At 47.0% G+C, this 20,309-nt stretch overlaps 1 protein-coding gene across 1 annotated transcript in view; it reads right to left on the bottom strand.

The window, feature by feature from the left end:
- Nucleotides 1-20,309, bottom strand: part of LOC124554754 (serine-rich adhesin for platelets-like) — a 482,463-nt gene that overhangs the window by 174,279 nt on the left and 287,875 nt on the right. Inside the window, exon 4 of the mRNA XM_047128406.1 lies at nucleotides 18,573-18,832. Within this exon, the coding sequence (XP_046984362.1) occupies nucleotides 18,573-18,832 (260 nt within the window). The remainder of the gene's footprint in view (nucleotides 1-18,572; nucleotides 18,833-20,309) is intronic.

Here is a 20,309-nt window from a genome sequence, read left to right as displayed (position 1 = left end):
GCCATAGCACTTCATCTTCGTGGTGTAGCAATTTTAATGGCCAGTAGTGTAGATCACACAGGACACTGTCAAGCAACTAATGGGGGCCAAGTTTCTCCACCCGCAATATCCATATGTGATGAGATACACTCTACCCTAGTCGAAATCCGATATCATGCAGATACTATAATAAACACTGTATAATTATTAGTAACTGGAGTTATTACACAATAAATTATTAATGAGAGTATGTACTCTTAACAGAATGATGGAATTCTATGTTACACATCCAGTATCATGTGGTACTTAGTTGACAGTGACAGATTAATGGTGTGGGTTGTTAATATCAAAGATTGTTTGTTGACCACTATCATGTGTGTTGGAATACTGGCTCTTATTCAATGTGGCAGAAATGCACCCCCCTCTGGAAATTGCCGCAGATTTCAATGCTGATAAGTGTCAGCAAGCGAACCATTCAATGAAACATCATCGATATGGGCTTTTGGGGCCAAAGGCCCACTCGTGGCCGGCCGGAGTGACCAAGCGGTTCTAGGCGCTACAGTCTGGAACCGCGCGACCGTCAATGTGTGTGATGTCCTTAGGTTGGTAAGGTTTAAGAAATTCTAAGTTCTAGGGGACTGATGACCTCAGATGTTAAGTCCCATAGTGCTCAGAGCCATTTGAACCATTTTTAACCTATCCATTTCCCTTTCTAAATTTTCTAACCTACCTGCCCGATTAAGGGATATGACATTCTACGCTCCGATCCGTAGAACGCCAGTTTTCTTTCTCCTGGTAACGATGTCCTCCTGAGTAGTCCTCGCCCAGCGGTCCTAATGATGGACTATTTTACCTCCGGAATATTTTACCAGCCGCGCGGGATTAGCCGAGCGGTCTTCGGCGCCGCAGTCATGGACTGTGCGGCTGGTCCCGGCGGAAGTTCGAGTCCTCCCTGGGGCCTGGGTGTGTGTGTGTTTCTTCTTAGGATAATTTAGGTTAAATAGTGTGTTAGCTTAGGGACTGATGACCTTAGCAGTTATGTCCCATAAGATTTCACACACATTTGAACATTTGAATATTTTACCCAAGAGGACGCCATCATCATTTAACCATACAGTAAAGCTGCATGCCCTCGGGAAAAATTACGGCTGTAGTTTCCTCTTGCTTTCAGCCGTTCGCAGTACCAGCACAGCAAGGCCGTTTTGGTTAGTGTTACAAGGCCAGATCAGTCAATCATCCAGACTGTTGCCCCTGCAACTACTGAAGAGGCTGCTGCCCCTCTTCAGGAACCTCACGTTTGTCTGGCCTCTCAACAGAAACCCCTCCGTTGTGGTTGCACCTACAGTACGGCTATCTGTGTCGCTGAGGCAAGCAAGCCTCCCCACCAACGGCAAGGTTCATGGTTCATTGGGGGGGTGGGGGGGGGGAGAGACCATACAGATATCATACCTAAATCATTTTTAAATTGATGTTGATCTTCTGATTACTTTACCCTGAGGTATTTCACAGTGCTGAAACACAATATATGATCCAAAATCCCGAGGCAAATAGTAATCAATGATAACCTGTGCAACTTTCCAGTCTTTAGGTGCGGATCTCTCTTTGAGTGGGTGCTTGTATAGGATTCGTAAATTGTGAGGTATTTCATCAGAATACTTCAAAAGGAACCTAAATGTACGCAGTCTGGACCGAAAGACTTTACTGAGCTAAGAATGCTGTCTCTCTCTCTCTCTCTCTCTCTCCCCTCTCTCTCCTGTGTGTGCGTGTGTGCAGAAGGAGTGAGACAGTTTATGTGTTGTGCTGCAGCCGTTTACACGCTTGATAACAGGAATTCAAATCTTCTGTCAACTGGCAGAGCAAACAACGAGCTCGCATTTGTGCAAGAATAACAAGGAATACAGCTGTGTGCAGCCAGGGAGAGAGTGGGGAAATTATTAATTCCACAAAAGCACAGTGAGTTGCCATGTAGATTAGATAGCTCTCAATCTGTGCAGTTTGTCTGACTGTAGTAACTGTAAATACTAGTACTAAAAATCAGTGCGTTATGTTGCAATTTTTTTTCATTTCATATCTTTTTAAGGCGTAATAATTATTTCTGAACTGGCAGCAGTGTAATTTAATGTAATACTTTTTTCATGTCTGACTGTGGCAATTGTAGACAACATAAATTCAGAGTTTCACCATCGGGGATGACTTTCACTACCCAGCATAGAACACGAGCGATAGTTAATGTGCCTGGATAAGTGGTGAGAGTAAAGCGACTGCAGCTTTCTCGCCATTTTTTAGTACTCAATTGGTCTAAAAAGGAAGGGGAGTGGAGGGGGGGGGCGATTTGGCAACCATTCTTGACTAATAGGAAAACACATTTTTTCATTTCCTACCATATTTTAGTCACCCAACTGACCTAGATCGAGTGGTGGTAGGGGAGGGGTTTGGGTGAACTCGACCCTTGACTTTTTCAATGATCTGCCAACACTGCAGAGTGAGTTGAAAACTGCCCGCTCACGACATGATAAAACCTTTTGCCAGAGACGGATTCGTCTGCTCGTATCAAACTTTCTCATTCTATTACAAACCATTCTTTGACGTCAACGTGGAAATTGCTTTCATCCTTCTACATCTCTGACTTTTCTTGGCTGCTTCAACTTCCGTATCTACATCTATACTCTTCGAAGCACTGTGAAGTGCACATTAGAGTGTCCGTCCCATTCTAACATGTATTAGTTCCTCTCAGTCCATTCGTAATGGAATGCGTGAAGAATGAGTGCTTCAACGTATCTGCGTTACTCTAATCTTGTTTTCGCTATACCTACGGGAGCACTACATCGAGTGTCAGTAAAGTGCTAAATTCGTTATGAGCACAAAGTTGGAATAGTATCGATTTCGAATTCTTCCAATTGCACAAAGAGGGCACTACAAAGCCATGCTCCTACGAATTCCTTCATTTATTGCTGGTGCAGTATTGTATACACGATGTTTTATATTCCACCAGCCACTGTTAGCTGTGTTTCTGTGGTAGCGAGGTAACATCTTCGTGAATGCCGTGTTGAAAATACCCGCCTTCGAACACAACTTGTTTATTATACACTACTGGCCATTAAAATTGCTACACCAAGAAGAAATGCAGATGATAAACGGGTATTCATTGGACAAATATATTATACTACAACTGACATGTGATTACATTTTCACGCAACTTGGGTGCATAGATCCAGAGAAATCAGTACCCAGAACAACCACCTCTGGCCGTAATAACGGCCTTGATACGCCTGGGCATTGAGTCAAACAGAGCTTGCATGGCGTGTACAGGTACAGCTGCCCATGCAGCTTCAACACGATACCACAGTTCATCAGCAGTAGTGACTGGCGTATTGTGACGAGCCAGTTGCTCGGCCACCATTGACCAGACGTTCTCAATTGGTGAGAGATGTGGAGAATGTGCTGGCCAGGGCAGCAATGGAATATTTTCTGTATGCAGAAAGGCCCGTACAGGACCTGCAACATGCGGTCGTGCATTATCCTGCTGAAATGTAGGGTTTCGCAGGCATCGAATGAAGGATAGAGCCACGGATCGTAACACATATGAAATGTAACGTCCACTGTTCAAAGTGCCGTCAATGCGAACAAGAGGTGACCGAAACTTGTAACCAATGGCACCCCATACCATCACGCCGGGTAATACGCCAGTATGGCGATGACGAATACACGCTTCCAATGTGCGTACACCGCGATGTCGCCAAACACGGATGCGACCATCCTGATGCTGTAACAGAACCTAGATTCATCCGAAAAAGTGACGTTTTGCCATTCGTGCACCCAGGTTCGTCGTTGAGTACACCATCGCAGGCGCTCCTGTCTGTGATGCAGTGTCAAGGGTAACCGAAGTCATGGTCTCCGAGCTGATAGTCCTTGCTGCTGCAAACGTTGTCGAACTGTTTGTACAGATGTTTGTTGTATTGAAAACGTCCCCATCTGTTGACTCAGGGATCGAGACGTGGCTTCACGATCCGTTACTGCCATGCGGATAAGATGCCTGTCGTCTCGACTGCTAGTGATACGAGGCCGTTGGGATCCAGCACGGCGTTCCGTGTTACCCTTCTGAACCCACCGATTCTATCTTCTGCTAACAGTCATTGGATCTCGACCAACGCTTGCAGCAATGTCGCGATATGATAAACCGCAATCGCGATAGGCTACAATCCGACCTTTCTCAAAGTCGGAAACGTGATGGTACGCATTTCTCCGCCTTACACGAGGCACCACAACAACGTTTCACCAGGCAACGCCGGTCAACTGCTGTTTGTGTATGAGAAATCAGACCGCGAGACCGCTACGGTCGCAGGTTCGAATCCTGCCTCGGGCATGGATGTGTGTGATGTCCTTAGGTTAGTTAGGTTTAACTAGTTCTAAGTTCTAGGGGACTAATGACCTCAGCAGTTGAGTCCCATAGTGCTCAGAGCCATTTGAACCATTTTTTTGAGAAATCAGTTGGAAACTTCCCTCATGTCAGCACGTTGTAGGTGTCGCCACCGGCGCCAACCTTGTGTGAATGCTCTGAAAAGCTAATCATTTTCATAGCGCAGCATCTTCTTCCTGTCGGTTAAATTTCGCGTCTGTAGCACATCTTCGTGGTGTAGCAATTTTAATGGCCAGTTGCGTACTTATGCTAGTTAAGTACTTGTATATTTTACATATTGTATGAACAAGTATTATGTGCACTGTTGTGTTTGCATTGTTCTTAACCATGACAACTAGGCCAGCACTCTGAAGTATTTACAGTTTGACCTCCGAATACGCGGAGAGCCGGAGGAAGGCAGCGTTACGTGGCGTGTTTGATAAAACCTGTCACCATCACGACTCAAACGGTGGGAGAGGTGAGTACCAGTTGCACCGCGTGTACTGTCTTGCTTGATGTAGTCAGAAAGGGTGTTGCATTATTAGAAGGTACTCAGCCGTCTTTGGCTCAGTTATTGCGTCTGCACGCGACGATGGACCACGCTGCCAACAGGGTTAGTGACCTCTGTCACGCGTACAAAGGTACCAAGGCAATTTTAAACATACAGGCACAAAAAGGCGAAGTCATTTCTGTGCAAAAGCAATTAGCAGCCTTGAAGTGGCAGAAAGGAAGAGAAGTTGATGGCGAGATAATACCTACAGAGCAAGTAGTCCCAAGTAAAGGAGATAATTTGTCAAGGCAATTTAATAAACTTTCGAATACTCTGCTGGCAGTTATTCAAGGTATTAGTGTTCGGTCAATCAAAAAAACTGTGCGTATTAAAGGATTTATCCTTTAGCTGAAGGGCAAGTAAGGAGATTAATTGCTGATGTAATGAAACTTCCTGGCAGATTAAAACTGTGTGCCGGACCGAGACTCGAACTCGGGACCTTTGCCTTTCACGGGCAAGTGCTCTACCAACTGAGCAACCCAAGCACGACTCACGCCCCGTCCTCACAGCTTTACTTTTGCCAGTATCTTGTCTCCTACCTTCCAAACTTTACAGAAGCTCTCCTGCGAACCTTGCAGAACTAGCACTCCTGAAAGAAAGGATATTGCGGAAACATGGCTTAGCCACAGCCTGGGGGATGTTTCCAGAATGAGACTTTCACTCTGCAGCGGAGTGTGCGCTGATATGAAACTTTTGGCAGATTAAAACTGTGTGCTGGACGGAGACTCGAACTCGGGGACCTTTCCCAGGAAGTTTCATATCAGCGCAGACTCCGCTGCAGAGTGAAAATCTCATTCTGCTGATGTAATGGTTGAAAAAGGGTCCTTAGTATGGCTAAGAGAGTGGATTTTAAGTGAATGTTTGTGTCCGCAGAGGCGTAGAGATGGGGTTGAAGAATGCTATTATAGGGTAGAGGAGAACATGAAGCACTGGCCGATCATATTGAGCGAGTAAGAATCGCTATGGTAGCTGTATGTGTGGATATTTCTGAAGAGGAGGTGGTGGTCACTATACTTGCAGGAATGTGTCTGCAAGATCGTTCACGGATCATGTTTATGGACCAGCCAAAGTCATTTACCGGCCCTTCTAGGTTATTAAATTAATACTCCGTTGAGAAATTTGTGGTCCATCGACGATCTTTTGCCTGCACGTAATCGTGGACGATCTCACGGACAAGTGGAGGGCCGCATGAAGGAATATTATCCATGCCCATCAAAGGGAAGCTCGAAGGTAGAACTAAGGGAGATGAACGGTATCCTTGACGATGGGTGATACGGTGTATGTCCGGAATGTCTGGGGTCAGAGCAAAAAGGAACAGGGAGTGACAGAAAAATGATTGCCACAGTATGTTTGTCCATGCACCATTGTCAGAGTTATGTCCCCAGTCAATTTCTTGGTTGAGGACCTGCAGTCACAGTGGTGGATTAGAGGTCATTTAAGCCAGATTCAGCTTGGTGGAAAGGAAAGGGTGGGTGTGGTAGGGGAGTAATGGCAGAGTTCTTTACACCTTTTTTCACCTCCCCCCCTCCCCGGGTTAGATTTTTTGGGGGGATGTAGATAGGTGTTATCGATTGGACCTGACAACCATCCGTATAAGTGTATCGATGTGGCTAGAGTCAGAGATCACACTCGTTCCGAGCATATAGAAAGAGCCCCTGCTTGGGCGCTTGAACAGTGAGCTGTGGGCCGTCAACGGAAGAGGCTTCTTGCAACTAGGTCTGACTCAATCAAGTGAGGTTGACGTGGCCGCACCTCGGCAGTCGGTATTTGGCAGTAGTTTTGATGTACTGGAGATGGTTCAAATGGCTCTGAGCACTATGGGACTTAACTTCTATGGTCATCAGTCCCCTAGAACTTAGAACTACTTAAAACTAACTAACCTAAGGACATCACACACATCCATGCCCGAGGCCGGATTCGAACCTGCGACCGTAGCGGTCGCGCGGTCCCAGACTGTAGCGCCTAGAACCGCTCGGCCACTCCGGCCGGCTGTATTGGAGAGCAGCGACCGCGGGACAGAGAGGTGCCTGTGTTCGACTGGGATAGCACCAAGAGTCTGAGTTGGTACTGTGTTCTACTTCGATCCAGCGCATTAACTGCATGTTGAAAATTTTATTGCTCATGCTTTGAGGTGTGTGGCGGACGTCTTTCATGCTCCACTGTGGATTAACTTTTCTTTCTCCTATCTGTTGAAGAAGCAGGAACGTTTGTATGTAAGCAACGAAACGTCCTGAGTGTGAAGCTTGCTTAACGTTAGCAGCTGATGGGTTGTGTTTACCGAAGGTCGGTTGCTATGCTGACAGCAGAGCGCGCTGGCAAACCGTCTGCAATGGTGGGGGTAATATAATTTTGATTCTCGAGTGGTGTAATGTAAGTGATCACGTATTCTTGTTTCATCATTCCCATGAGTGAAGTTGTGGGTTATTCTATTGGTTGATAAGTACGTAAAGTTCAAACTTGAGTGCTTAAATTTTAAAAGGAACAGACAGTCGACTCTTTAATGACAAAAACTCAAAGCACCAACTGAAGTGTTAAATTTTAGGGGAAGCGACAGTTGTCAGTGTTGCTCAATGTGGCTGCTGATTTCAAACTGAAATTATCTTTACTCTTGTTACTCACGTAATAGTGCTTAAGGAAAATTGGCCTATTAACCAGTAGTAGGTCATTTACAGTCCGCATCTATAAGTGCGTGCTGTAATTTGTCTTGCTTCAATATTGGTCATGTGTATTGTAATATTAAAAGGGTTGGATCCCAGGGTCATTTCTGAAAACTTGCTAATTTGAGACTTAAATTTTGGGTCGTTAATTCATGCAGTTTGGTGTGAAATTTCATTTGTCCTAAGCAAATTGTCTTTAAACGTCCTATGGCTTGCTAAAGGGGCTTATGCCCATGTTTTGTAGTCCACAGATTTTGCTCAGTAAAATAATACATTTTAAAGATGTTACTGTTTGGCATTGTTCAACCATTGCAGTGCATACTTATTATCCAGTTCCGTTCCCTAATTGCTGTTCTCTTTGTTTTAGGTTGAAGATAATACAGCGGGTGGCCATCTCGCAAATCTGAACCTGTACCCATTGGATTTAGTCGACCTTGTTTTTCTAAATATACACTCCTGGAAATGGAAAAAAGAACACGTTGACACCGGTGTGTCAGACCCACCATACTTGCTCCGGACACTGCGAGAGGGCTGTACAAGCAATGATCACACGCACGGCACAGCGGACACACCAGGAACCGCGGTGTTGGCCGTCGAATGGCGCTAGCTGCGCAGCATTTGTGCACCGCCGCCGTCAGTGTCAGCCAGTTTGCCGTGGCATACGGAGCTCCATCGCAGTCTTTAACACTGGTAGCATGCCGCGACAGCGTGGACGTGAACCGTATGTGCAGTTGACGGACTTTGAGCGAGGGCGTATAGTGGGCATGCGGGAGGCCGGGTGGACGTACCGCCGAATTGCTCAACACGTGTGGCGTGAGGTCTCCACAGTACATCGATGTTGTCGCCAGTGGTCGGCGGAAGGTGCACGTGCCCGTCGACCTGGGACCGGACCGCAGCGACGCACGGATGCACGCCAAGACCGTAGGATCCTACGCAGTGCCGTAGGGGACCGCACCGCCACTTCCCAGCAAATTAGGGACACTGTTGCTCCTGGGGTATCGGCGAGGACCATTCGCAACCGTCTCCATGAAGCTGGGCTACGGTCCCGCACACCGTTAGGCCGTCTTCCGCTCACGCCCCAACATCGTGCAGCCCGCCTCCAGTGGTGTCGCGACAGGCGTGAATGGAGGGACGAATGGAGACGTGTCGTCTTCAGCGATGAGAGTCGCTTCTGCCTTGGTGCCAATTATGGTCGTATGCGTGTTTGGCGCCGTGCAGGTGAGCGCCACAATCAGGACTGCATACGACCGAGGCACACAGGGCCAACACCAGGCATCATGGTGTGGGGAGCGATCTCCTACACTGGCCGTACACCACTGGTGATCGTCGAGGGGACACTGAATAGTGCACGGTACATCCAAACCGTCATCAAACCCATCGTTCTACCATTCCTAGACCGGCAAGGGAACTTGCTGTTCCAACAGGACAATGCACGTCCGCATGTATCCCGTGCCACCCAACGTGCTCTAGAAGGTGTAAGTCAACTACCCTGGCCAGCAAGATCTCCGGATCTGTCCCCCATTGAGCATGTTTGGGACTGGATGAAGCGTCGTCTCACGCGGTCTGCACGTCCAGCACGAACGCTGGTCCAACTGAGACGCCAGGTGGAAATGGCATGGCAAGCCGTTCCACAGGACTACATCCAGCATCTCTACGATCGTCTCCATGGGAGAATAGCAGCCTGCATTGCTGCGAAAGGTGGATATACACTGTACTAGTGCCGACATTGTGCATGCTCTGTTGCCTGTGTCTATGTGCCTGTGGTTCTGTCAGTGTGATCATGTGATGTATCTGACCCCAGGAATGTGTCAATAAAGTTTCCCCTTCCTGGGACAATGAATTCACGGTGTTCTTATTTCAATTTCCAGGAGTGTATGTGTCTTGTGCCTCGAAGTAATTAAAGAAACATTGCCAGTTTTGTTAAAAACCTTCTAAGTGGTGTAGTGCCCCCAATCGCTAATGTTTACTGATTTTTTTATATTAGTAAAAGAGATCATGAGTTGGAATCACGATATAAGAAATCCTGCTGAATGCTTTTAGTAGCAGTGTATGTTCTTTAAATGATCTTGATAAATGTTTTGTAAGTCTCTCATCCAGTGGCTTTCCACTCAAGGATCACAGTATCCAAGCTATCCCACACTAAAGGTTTTATAAGGCTCATTAGCTCCAAAGTAATTCCATCTAGCTCCACCAAGCTCGACCGCCCCCTTCTTGTCAGACACCTTATGTGATCCTGCGGCCATGCAAACACTGTTGAAAGAATTTAGGCACCAGGATGAATCAATGGTAACAGGTGAAAATTTGTGCCAGACTGGGACTCGAACATGGATCTCCCATACAACACAAGCAGTTGGTTTAACCACGTCGCCCATCCCAGCACACTTGCCAGCTGGCCTTAATTCCCAGCCTGTTAGGCATCTCAGCATACCACCACAGTAACTGTGATATACAGGGTGGTCCATTGATCGTGACCGGGCCAAACATCTCACGAAATAAGTGTCAAACGAAAAAACTACAAAGAACGAAACTTGTCTAGCTTGAAGGGGGAAACCAGATGGCGCTATGGTTGGCCCGCTAGATGGCGCTGCCAAAGGTCAAATGGATATCAACTTCGTTTTTTTTTAATAGGAACCCGCATTTTTTATTACATATTCGTGTAGTACGTAAAGAAATACGAATGTTTTAGTTGGACCACTTTTTTCGCTTTGTGATAGATGGCGCTGTAATAGTCACAAACATATGGCTCACAATTTTAGACGAACAATTGGTAACAGTTAGGTTTTTAAAATAAATATACATAACGTAGCTACGTTTGAACATTTTATTTCGGTTGTTCCAGTGTGATACATGTACCTTTGTGAACTTATTTCGCAGAACGCATGCTGTTACAGCGTGATTACCTGTAAATACCACATTAACGCAATAAATGCTCAAAATGATGTCCGTCAGCCTCAATGCATTTGGAAATACGTGTAACGACATTCCTCTCAACAGCGAGTAGTTCGCCTTCCGTAATGTTCGCACATGAATTGACATTGCGCTTACGCATGTTGTCAGGCGTTGTCTGTGGATCACGATAGCAAATATCCTTCAACTTTCCCCAGAGAAAGAAATCCGGGGACGTCTGATCCGGTTAACGTGCGGGGCATGGTACTGTGCTTCAACGACCGATCCACGTGTCATGAAATTTGCTTTTCAATACCGCTTCAACCGCACGCGAGCTATGTGACGGACATGCATCATGTTGGAAGTACATCGCCATTCTGTCATGCAGTGAAACATCTTGTAGTAACATCGGTAGAACTTTACGTAGGAAATCATCATACATTGCACCATTTAGATTGCCATCGATAAAATGGGGGCCAATTATCCTTCCTCCAATAATTCCGCACCATACATTAACCTGCCAAGGTCACTGCTGTTCCACTTGTCGTAGCCATCGGGGATTTTCCGTTGCCCAATAGTGCATATTATGCAGGTTTACGTTACCGCTGTTGGTGAATGACGCTTCGTCCCTAAATAGAACGCGTGCAAAAATATCTGTCATCATCCCGTAATTTCTCTTGTGCCCAGTGGCAGAACTGTACACGACGTTTAAAGTCATCGCCATGCAATTCCTGGTGCATAGAAGTAATGGTACTTGTGCAATCGACGTTGATGTAGCGTTCTCAACACCGACGTTTTTGAGATTCCCGATTCTTGCGCAATTTGTCTGCTACTGATGTGCGGACTAGCCGCGACAGCAGCTAAAACACCTACTTGGGCATCATTATTTGTTGCAGGTCGTGGTTCACGTTACACATGTGGCTGGACACTTCCTGTTTCCTTAAATAACGTAAGTATCCCGCGATCGGTCCGGACACTTGGATGATGTCGTCCGAGATACCGAGCAGCATACATAGCACACGCCCGTTGGGCATTTTGATCACAATAGCCATACATCAACACGATATCGACCTTTTCCGCAATTGGTAAACGGTCCATTTTAACACGGGTAATGTATCACGAAGGAAATACCGTCCGCACTGGCGGAATGTTACGTGATACCACGTACTTATACGTTTGTGTCTATTACAGCGCCATCTATCACAAAGCGAAAAAAATAGTCCAATTAAAACATTCATATTTCTTTACGTACTACACGAATATGTAATAAAAAATGGGGGTTCCGATTTAAGAAAACGCAGTTGATATCCGTTTGACCTATGGCAGAGCCATCTAGCGGGCCAACCATAGCGCCATCTGGTTTCCCCCTTCAAGCTAGGCGAGTTTCGTTCTTTGTAGTTTTTTCGTTTGATACTTATTTCGTGAGATATTTGGCCTGGTCACTATTAGTGGACCACCCTGTATCTCCCATGGAAACCTGACACTCATTTCAGATACCTGCAAGAGATTGGGCATTGTGGGCATACACACTGAAAGAATGGATTGTTGGTCATCATACTTGGCTGATACAGAGCGAAACAAAATTAAAGGGTCACTTTTTCGGAAACCCCCGTTAAAACTTTACATGTCAGGATCCTCCACCCCAAAGAGGCTTGTGGCTGCTCTAACACCTGAGGATTATGCAACCCCTTCGACACCCCTTAAGTGTAGTTTGCCTTCTTTCAGGCGCTAGAGCAGCCGCGAGACTAAACTTGTGTTGAAGTTGTCGAGGGGTACATTTTTAAAATGGTTAATAAAGGTGCTTCGTTGGCACTGAGGCTGTTACCGAACACGGCCATGATAATTAATCACCCGCCCCTCCCCCTCCTGCCTCTCCCTCCTCCCCATGATCTAGCCATAGTAGGGCGTGAATCAGGAGTGCTGAAAAAGCGTAAAACCTCTTTGCTGTTTCAGATCACGTTCAAATTCCGTTGAATTAATGTGAATGGTCCCTAGTGGTTCCATTCTGCATACCAGAGGAAAATTTATGGTCACAGTACGCTCGAAAGGGGCCAGACCACTTTAAATGGGCCTGCAGTCCCACGACGTCCTTACAGCTAGACTGAAACGCAGAGGGGGTGGCAGCAGCGTCTAATGTTGTCCTGTTGCGAGTTGTCGTTTTCGACCGCGATATGAGTGGAAATCAACGTCCCAAGGAAAGGGCTGGTTTCGTTGACGCCCTTTATGCTACCCGATGAGGCTTTGAGGCTTCTTCTTACAGTGCAACCGAAATGTATCTCAGTTGTTGGCAACTAATACCATCTGCGATGCACACAGCAATGGGGAGCACAAAACCCTTTTTGAGCCAATAAATGAAAAATATTATTTTGACACTGTCCTTTGCTCCTGTAAATGTTTGTTTCTTAGTGTTCAGCTGTAAATCTCTTCTTAAGAAGTTGACATAAACGCATCATAACTCGCCACCACTTTATTTCTTTTGCTACTGCCTTTATCCCACATTGTGCGCAGGGTCGGCAGGGTTAAGTACGGAATTGGCATGGTTAATTTTAAGGGGTGGCCAGATGCCCTTCCTGCCGCCACCCCATACCCCCCGGGACTGAAGTAGTGTACCCCATACTGTCTGCGTCTAGCGTAAATCGTGAAATAGCGTGAATGTGTTCCAAATGTCTGCGAGTCGTGTAACTGAGGCGGCACGTGGGGACCAGCCTGGTATTCACCTAGTAGGATGTGGAAAACCGCCTAAAAACCACATCCAGGCTGGCCGGCACACCGGCCGTCGTCGTTAATCCGCCGGGCGGATTCGATCCGGGGCCGGCGTGCCTACGCGAGTCCAAGAAGCAGCGCGTTAGCGCTCTTGGCTACCCTGGCGGGTTAACTCGCCACCACTAACAGTATTGTATACCAATGCTCAATCAGCGAACTAATGACGTTCAAGATAATATGCAGTAATATTCACACGTTCAGTTTTTGTTGCTTTGCATTAGTGCCTGCAGTACTCCTAAACCAGTCTTCTAAATCTTGCCTATTAAATTCAAATGTGGCGCGACGGTTAAATAATCCCTGTTCATCACGTATGCCAGTCGAGACTTCCTAAATGTTGAGAATCATTCGTGCCAGAACGATCTTCCTTGAAATCACAAATCCTTTTCTGACGTGTTTTGCCCGAAAGGACTCGCCCCACACGCAATACAAACGATTCGAGCTGATACCGCCCGTGGCTCTACCCTTCATTCGATCCCTGCGAAACCCTACATTTCAGCAGGATAATGCACGACTGCATGTTGCAGGTCCTGTACGGGCCTTTCTGCATACAGAAAATGTTCGACTGCTGCCCTGGCCAGCACATTCTCCAGATCTCTCACCAATTGAAAACGTCTGGTCAATGGTGCCCGAGCAACTGGCTCGTCACAATACGCCAGTCACTACTCTTGATGAACTGTGGTATCGTGTTGAAGCTGCATGGGCAGCTGTACCTGTAGACGCCATCCAAGCTCTGTTTGCCTCAATACCCAGGCGTATGTATCAAGACCGTTATTACGGCCAGAGGTGGTTGTTCTGGGTGCCGATTTCTCAGGATCTATGCACCCAAATTGCGTGAAAATGTAATCACATATCAGTTCTAGTATAATATATTTGTCCAAGGAATACCCGTTTATCATCTGCAATTCTTCTTGGTGTAGCAATTTTAATGTCCAGTAGTGTATTTGGTGAGTCGACTTTTGAAACCTGAAGTTGAAACTTTGAATTGTCACCTTCACAAAGCCTCTGTTTGACAGGTACCAGAGCTCGAGATACTACCCAATGGGGGTCCACTGGGAAGTTGTGACCTTCCGAAAGCCCACTTTAGATTCCTACAGCAGAGGTATAGGTGTAGACATGCTCAGTGCCATTGCCCAGCATCCACCACCACCGCACCGCACTGCAATCCTAACCATCGGGGCAGCATGTGACAAACACCAACATAGCATCGAGTGTACTGCATTACATTGTTATGACCTGACGAAACTACAGTCGCCATAACTATGCGTTCTTTGATTGCTCTGGGAGTCAGTTGATCTGAACTACAACGTATGAAATATTATTCTTTATTACAAGAATGGCCGCCCGGAGTGGTCGAGCGGTTCTAGGCGCTTCAGTCTGAAACCGCGCGACCTCAGCTGTTAAGTCCCATAGTGCTCAGAGCCATTTGAACCATTTACAAGTATGATAAAAAGATTTACTTTGTACAATCCATTGCCACAGGAGTGTCTTTGAATATTAAGGCGTCACTTAATGCACACATTTACTAAACTCTTCTCTCGAATTACAAAGTTCAAGTACAGCTACATCTAAGACACGAGAAACTCACGAGCGTTAAGTACTCGATGTTGTCTGCTGGAGCAGAGGTTTCCTCATATCGGCTGTATATCTGCAGAGCTGGGAGCGAGGGTGTGGTATCACCAGCACCTCCCATTCATCACTGACGATTGCAGTGAGACGTTGCTAGCTCATGTGGTATCGATGCGAGTTGCCGACTTTGGACGACACCTGATCTTTGGACGATACCACTCAAATGATTAGCTTTATAGCACAGCCGCACAAAGTAGGTACGAGCAACATCAACTACATACCACACATAAGGAAAGATTATGTAGACGGTTTCTCGTTAACAAAACGATTTTGAATGCTAGTGGTTTTTGCAAAGATCGTGTCTACTAACATGTATCAGTATGCGGCAATGGCAAGATAGTGACCTATCGATCCTGTGGTATATTGTTCCACGATATTGTTGCTCGTTTTAGTCTGAACTGTCATGCGAATATGGCTCTTACAGGTTCAAGAGGGCCACACTTAACGCCATGCACGATTCCAGCAGCCCCATGCATCTAACACTTGAAAATACAGACTAATATTCACTTGGATGTGCAGGATCATACAATCACATGACTATCTTGAGTCAGGAAAGAAGCTTGTTTGCAACAAGGTAAGTATCTTTCAGCTATTTATTCATTCATATATTACATTATAGCCTATCACTTGTAATGTAAACGCTGGCTGTGTTCATTCGTACTCCAATTCTACTGAAATATTGCCTGTCGGCTTGTCTTGGGATCTTCATCTGTCATTTGTTTAACGATTTTACTGACGTTTCGCTAGCACGAGTGACTGATACAGTCAAACCTTCACCCTCCAAACTATCAACAGTCAGTTCCTTCTTACAGAGCGGAAACTAATGATACGCATTCTATTGACAGCGTAATACCATCTGGAACACCACAGACTGTTTGCATGGTGGCCACTGTTGTGGATTCCCCCGATGGGGCAGCAGAATTAGGGCCATGACAGTGGTGAGCCTAATAACAACACTAGACGCAGCAGTGGCACCACTTCGTCCTTTGAGATAAGCCCGAACTCTGTGTACAGCCTCACAGTGGATGTACTGATGTGTGGAGGCCCCATGGAGAATGAATATTGCCAGATTGCATTCGTCCTATTTGTATGGACCCAGCACTTGGCATCAGGGTACGGGGTACCATCGGATTTGCAATACGATCACATCTCGTACGTATAGCCTCTATACATCACACGAGTTCGGATCCACTCCACCCCCAGAAGGGGTAAAGTCGTACTAAAGTGCACACACACCCGCATTACCTACAAATTTAATCTCGTGTCGTTTGTGTTATACTTTATCAGCACAATAAATAAATAAGTAAAGCGTCATTACTTGCTATACTTCATGGTACTGCAATTTTAATGTCCTGACACTTCACTGGAATAAGTGTTAGGAAAATTGATTCACGAAAGGAAAGGGATACATAATACTCATTCGATCAGTTTGTAACTGTCACTCTTCAGTTTGGGACAAAGATTGTACTCGAGAGAGCTGCAAAAACTGCTAGCTGTTTCAACCACATTACAAAGATAATAAAGAAGAACGGGTTAAACGTAGCTAACTTTCGAAAGCTTCACTACTTCGGGAGAGATGCGAACTAAGGAGAATATTGTACGCACTCTGTCTTCAGGCCACAAGTGGCCCATCGGGACCATCCGACCGCCGTGTCATCCTCACTTGAGGATGCTGATAGGAGGGGCGTGTGGTCAGCACACCGCTCTCCCGGTCGGTATGATGGTTTTCTTTGACCGGAGCCGCTACTATTCGGTCGAGTAGCTCCTTAGTTGGCATCACGAGGCTGAGTGCACCCCGAAAAATGACAACTGCTCATGGCGGCCAGAATGGTCACCCATCCAAGTGCTTCGGTGATCTGACGGGAACCGGTGTATCCACTACGGAAAGGCTGTTGCCAGAATATTATATGTTTAAGTAATATTGACAAATGAGTCCTCAGCGGACTGACACATAATTTCCACATGACACGCATTCCCTATTTCACACTGACAGTACCGTAATAAGTGACTTTATTCGCCATGCACCCTTTTTGCCCTTATTTCGTTTTGGGAAATTTCCCTCCGGCAGCCCCAAATCGGAATTGTTTCATTTTACTTGATCCTCAGTTCGTGCGGCTATTTCTTTCTCTGTACGCTAGAGAGAAACTATTGCCTCTGAATGTCTATATTTGTCAAATTATCGGTTGTACTGTTGTAACCCATTTGCCGCGCGGGGTAGCCGCGCGGTATCGGGCGCCTTGCCACGGTTCGCGCGGGTCGCCCGTCGGAGGTTGGAGTCCTCCCTTGGGCATTGGTGTGTGTGTGTGTGTGTGTGTTGTCCTTAGCGTAAGTTAGTTTAAGTAGTGCGTAAGCCTAGGGTCCGACAACCTGGTCCAATAGGAACTTACCACAAATTTTCTAACCCATTTACACGAACATTACCAGCCCTTGTTAATCAGCCACCATTACTGGATATCCAGTTGGAACACACTTGCCGAATAACTGGCACCACACAAGGAAGCTGTACCGTACACCACATGCAGAGAAGCTCCCCCCCCCCCCCCCCCACACACACACAGTGAGATGATCTATGGCCGATCTCCCACTAATATATAACGACCCTGATTGTTCCAGGAAGGCAGCGGCTGCAGCAAACTTGGATACATCGCCAGCCACGGTAATGATGCATCGTACCCATACTAACAAAACCAACCTTGCATGAACTATCGCAGCTAGTAAGCCACCACTGTTCTTACTGTTGAGTTGGCAGAAGAGCCAACACCGTGTTACTAGTGGGGGCCAAAATGCACGCGTTTTAGCTCACGCAGGCTGGCGTGAGGAGGGAAGGACTATACTGACGTGACGTCTGGAACATGACAAGGAATTAGAATTCAGAAAGCGGACGTAATTAATATGATACTTAACTTTAATCCATTAATGATGAACGTCGCTCTTGACGGTACATGAGTCACAATATCATCTGTCCAGAAGACATAGTAACTGAATATGGCGCCTTGCTAAGCCGTAGCAAATGACGTGGCTGAAGGCTATGCTAAACTGTCGTCTCGGCAAATGAGAGCGTATGTAGGCAGTGAACCATCGCTAGCAAAGTCGGCTGTACAAGTGGGGCGAGGGCTAGGGAGTCTCTCTAGACTAGACCTGCCGTGTGGCGGCGCTCGGTCTGCAATCACTGATAGTGACGACCGCGGCCGATTTAAAGGCTACCACCTAGCAAGCGTGGTGTCTGGCGGTGACACCACACTTACTACCCATCCCACTGTCGCAGAGGTTTCTGTCCCACGGCACGAGCCTTGGCACTTTTTTCCCTCTGCTCTTCAAATCGCTACCCTCATTCGCGTTTCGTCCACTGTCACCTGATGGACCGTGTTAATGCGCAGTCTTACCCAGACGCACGGATAACATCACAGCCCAGCATCCTGTGATCCACCTATTAGATAACTAACATGTTGACGGAGATGACAGTAGAACTTTTGGTTTGGTCACCACGTTGGTGTGGGCGTGGAGGGGCCCCATCTCTATTTAGACAGCATTTCCCCTACGGTGCTATGACTCATCTCAATGGGGCCACCCACCACTGCCGTCGCCCCTCCCCTACTCCGCCGCCTGCACTATTTTGTGCGCACTCTACTACAGTTGTGTGCGAGAGAGCAAAATCGGTGACCAGTCGGAAGCGCGCTTCGCTCGGGAGACAAAGTCGCTGGTGAGTAATACTTGCCTTGACGAGGAGCGCATAGTTGTCCCGGTCACGCGACTTGCCGCCGTCGCGAAAGGCGGGGTATTCCCAGTCGAGGTCGAGGCCGTCGAAGTGGTTCTGCCGCAGGAAGCGAAGCACGTTCTTCACGAACTCCTTGCGCCGCTCCGCGTCCGCCACCAGCGGCGAAAAGCGCGTCGAACCCTCGTTCCAGCCGCCGATTGCCAGCATTGTCTTCAGGTCCTTGTTGTACGTCTTGAGGCCGGTGAACTTCGCGTAGCCACCTGAAACACCAGCAGCCGCCGCTACTATCGAAGTTCTCTACGCTGCAGTCTGTCAACTCGAATGATGCTGTCCCAGGGTCCATTTCTTGGGGAACCAGCAAGAGATCCGCCAATAATGAAAAATTTATTATTAACAAAGAAACAGAAGAGATAGAATTCCTCAGACAAGGGGAGGAGAACACTTCAATTTTTTCTTAATGTAAACCGAAGATTTCTGATAACATACACTACTGGCCATTAAAATTGCTACACGAAGAAGAAACGCAGATGATAAATGGGTATTCATTGGACAAATATATTATACGAGAACTGACATGTCATTACGTTTTCACGCAATTTGGGTGCATAGATCCTGAGAAATCAGTACCCAGAACAACCACCTCTGGCCGTAATAACGGCCTTGATACACCTGGGCATTGAGTGAAACACAGCTTGGATGGCATGTACTGGTACAACTGCCCATGCACTTTCAATACGATACCACAGTTCATCAAGAGTAGTGGCTGGCGTATTGGGACGAGCCAGTTGTTCGGCCACCATTGACCATCCGTTTTCAATTGGTGAGAGATCTGGAGAATGTGCTGGCCAGGGCAGCAGTCGAACATTTTCTGTATCCAGAAAGGCCCGTACAGGACCAGCAACATGCGGTCGTGCATTATCCTGCTGAAATGTAGGGTTTCGCAGTGATCGAATGAAGGGTAGAGCCACGGGTCATCTGAAATGTAACGTCCACTGTTCAAAGTGCCGTCAATGCGAAGAAGAGGTGACAGAGACGTGTAACCAATGGCACCCCATACCATCACGCCGGGTGATACGCCAGTATGGCGGTGACGAATACACGCTTCCAATGTGCGTACACCGCGATGTCGCCAAACACGGATGCGACCATCATGATGCTGTACACAAAACCTGGATTCATCCGAAAACATGACGTTTTGCCATTCGTGTACCCAGGTTGGTCGTTGAGTACACCATCACAGGCGCTCCTGTCTGCAATGTGCCGTCAAGGATAACTGCAGCCATGGTCTCCGATCTGATAGTCCATGCTGCTGCAAACGTTGTCGATCCGTTCGTGCAGATGGTTGTTATCTTGCAAACGTCCCCATCTGTTGACTCAGGGATCGAGACGTGGCTGCATGATCCGTTACATCCATGCAGATAAGATGCCTGTCATCTCGACAGGTAGTGATACGAGGCCATTGGGATCCAACACGGCGTTCCGTATTACCCTCCTGAACCCATCGATTCCATATTCTGCTAACAGTCATTGGATCTCGACCAACGCGAGCAGCAATGTCGCGATACGATAAACCGCAATCACGATAGGCTACGATCCGACCTTTATCAAAGTCGGAAACGTGATGGTACGCATTTCACCTCCTTACACGAGGCACCACAACAACGTTTCACCAGGCAACGCCGGTCAACTGCTGTTTGTGTATGAGAAATCGGTTGGAAACTTTTCTCATGTCAGCAC

The sequence above is a fragment of the Schistocerca americana genome, chromosome X, assembly GCF_021461395.2.
Source record: "Schistocerca americana isolate TAMUIC-IGC-003095 chromosome X, iqSchAmer2.1, whole genome shotgun sequence".
In the NCBI taxonomy this organism is placed as follows: Eukaryota; Metazoa; Arthropoda; class Insecta; order Orthoptera; family Acrididae; genus Schistocerca; species Schistocerca americana.
This window is presented reverse-complemented; position numbering and strand designations above follow the sequence as displayed.